At 49.9% G+C, this 2,350-nt stretch overlaps 1 protein-coding gene across 1 annotated transcript; it reads left to right on the forward strand.

Annotated features, from left to right (window-relative positions):
- Positions 1 to 1,198: 1,198 nt before the first annotated feature.
- Positions 1,199 to 1,963, forward strand: LOC120843905 (the record flags this gene model as incomplete). Its single annotated transcript, XM_040215375.1, has 1 exon — positions 1,199 to 1,963. A coding segment is annotated over one exon (765 nt), but the record flags the coding sequence as incomplete, so codon positions are not given.
- Between the last annotated feature and the right edge of the window lie 387 nt (positions 1,964 to 2,350).

The raw sequence follows: 2,350 nt of genomic DNA on the forward strand, positions 1-2,350 counted from the left end.
TCATTGTCGGAATCTCGCGCTGCAATACTAAAATGCTCCTCACTCGGTCCGAGACGTTTGGGCTAGAAAGGTTACACCTTTCCATCTGGCATGGGTTATCGGCCTTACCGTTGTGTCGCACCTCATTATTATTGTTTCATGAAGAGTGCAGACAAAAAGCATCCGCGAGCGTAGTTCAGATATGTTTGCTGCTCGCGCTCGTTTGTGGAAGCCAGGGCTGTCTGTCGTAGCATGCATGCTTGCTCTCCAGCTTCAACGGAGTCGCAGAGGTTTTGTGAATTAAAGTGTATACGGTCGTCCCGAAAGGTTCAGACATCGAGGGCGTTTCTTTGAAAGATGCTTACAGTGCATGTGGTCCCGTTTGTAAACGAATGTCCCTTTTGCCCGAAAAACGCAAATTTCAAAAGGGGGAAAAAACAAAGGAAGGGTAAACACTTTTCCTGATTTTTGATGTCATGAATTACATTCATTTTAAGGATTTGTGAACCGTTTCACAGCCATGCAAGATGGCCACCTCGGCTTATGAACCGTTTCATAGCCATCCAAGGTTGCCCCCTCGGAATTTGAGCTTTATATAAAGAGTAAAGCTATACGTACTCCGGAGTGCACTTCGGACGGAAATGGCTATACGCACTCCGCTAAGCTCGTATAAAACAAATGGTCGAATCGAGTTTCTTAGGCGATGGCATAGCATAAGGGGATTCTTTTTTTGAACGCCGAGGTGCGCGGTCAAGGAATCATGAGCTCCAGCGGCGCTCGTTCTACGGCTTACCCTTGCCGGGTTCCAACAGGTATTTCGGAATATTTGATTCCCTAGGACTACCGTATCATCCTGCCTACGCTGCCAACAGGTCGTTATTCTTTTAATTCAGTCTTTCTACATGGCGACCCATCAGCGAGACCTTGTCGCATCGACGAATTTCGCGACGTTCTGAAGGACGTCGTTGACACGAATGACGTGGCCGGCTTCGGTGCCTTCCAGTACAACCACGTTTGGATGCTCACCCTGCACAACGCGGCAGCGAAGGAGAAGCTGCTACATGCGGCAGTGCTCAACGTCAAGGGCAAGACCTGCCTGGTCATCGATCCGAATGTGAGTGAGAAATCATCCAAAGTTCATTGGGTTCCCGTCTGCGTTCCCGACGAAGCTGTGCAAAAGACGTTCGAGTCGCACGGTAAAGTGAAATCAATCGTGTGCGAGAAGTGGAGGAAACCAGGCTTTGAGAGTGTGGAGACAACAACGCGAATAGTCACGATGGTGCTCAAGGAAGGCACCACAGTGGACGCTATCCCGCATCAAATCAACATCCTCGGAATGCCAGCGTTGGTGTCCATTCCAGGCCGCCCACCTCAGTGCTTACGATGCAAGAAGGTAGGGCACATGCGCAAGCAGTGTCGCACTCCGTGGTGCAGGACATGCCGCACATACGGACATGAGGAGGACAACTGTATCCAGACGTACGCGGCAAAAACGAAGCCTCCAACTGAACTGCAGGACGTCGATAACCTGATGGACCAAGATGAAACGGAGGAGACCATTGCCGCGACTCCGACAGGGAAGGCGTCTGAATTGCCGACTGACGTCGTCGGAGCAGCCGACTCAGCACCACCAGCAAGCAGCGTCGCAGAAGTCAAGATGACAGAGACGCCGTCGCCGAAGACGGGAGAGAACTCGCAAGCAGGACAAGTCACACCAGAATCGGTTGAGATGAAGGACGAGGAAAACAGAAAGGCCATTGGGGCAGATGGCAACCCGGATCAAGAAGTCACCGGAGTGGAAGCGCCAATTAAAAGGAAGGGAGAGCGATCAACGGAAAAAACTGCAGCGCGTGCGGCTGCGTGTGACCAACAATTTACTCTTGTGACCCGCAAGCGTTGGAAGAAAAGCACAGAACCTCAAGGCCAACCATGGTTGACAGAGCGGGGTGCTTCAGCACTTGAAGAAACAGCCTTCGAAGATTGACAACGTTCTGCCAAACATGTAAGCCGTCCCAACTCCAACACTTTATTTCAATTACTAAAAACTCGAATCCTTCGAATATTGCAACCTTTAACGCTGTTAATACTGTTGCAAGGAAACGTAAAGAATGGCTACTCAGTCTGCTGCTAGAAAAACGCACAGATATTGCTTTCATTCAGGAAAAAAGAATCTCCACGCATGAGCAGGCAAAAGACTTTGTGCAGTACTTTGGACACGTGTTTTGGTGTTTTCACACATTGACCCTTGGCAATCCGTCTGGAGGAACGGCGGTGCTTGTCAAAAAGAAAAATTGTTTTTCCGTTGTCGATTGTGAGCTTGGCGCGGACGGTCGCGTAAGCAGAGTTGACTGCCTCGTCAAAAATGAACTAG

This window comes from Ixodes scapularis, unplaced genomic scaffold (assembly GCF_016920785.2).
Source record: "Ixodes scapularis isolate PalLabHiFi unplaced genomic scaffold, ASM1692078v2 PGA_scaffold1__304_contigs__length_218370807, whole genome shotgun sequence".
Taxonomy (NCBI): domain Eukaryota; kingdom Metazoa; phylum Arthropoda; class Arachnida; order Ixodida; family Ixodidae; genus Ixodes; species Ixodes scapularis.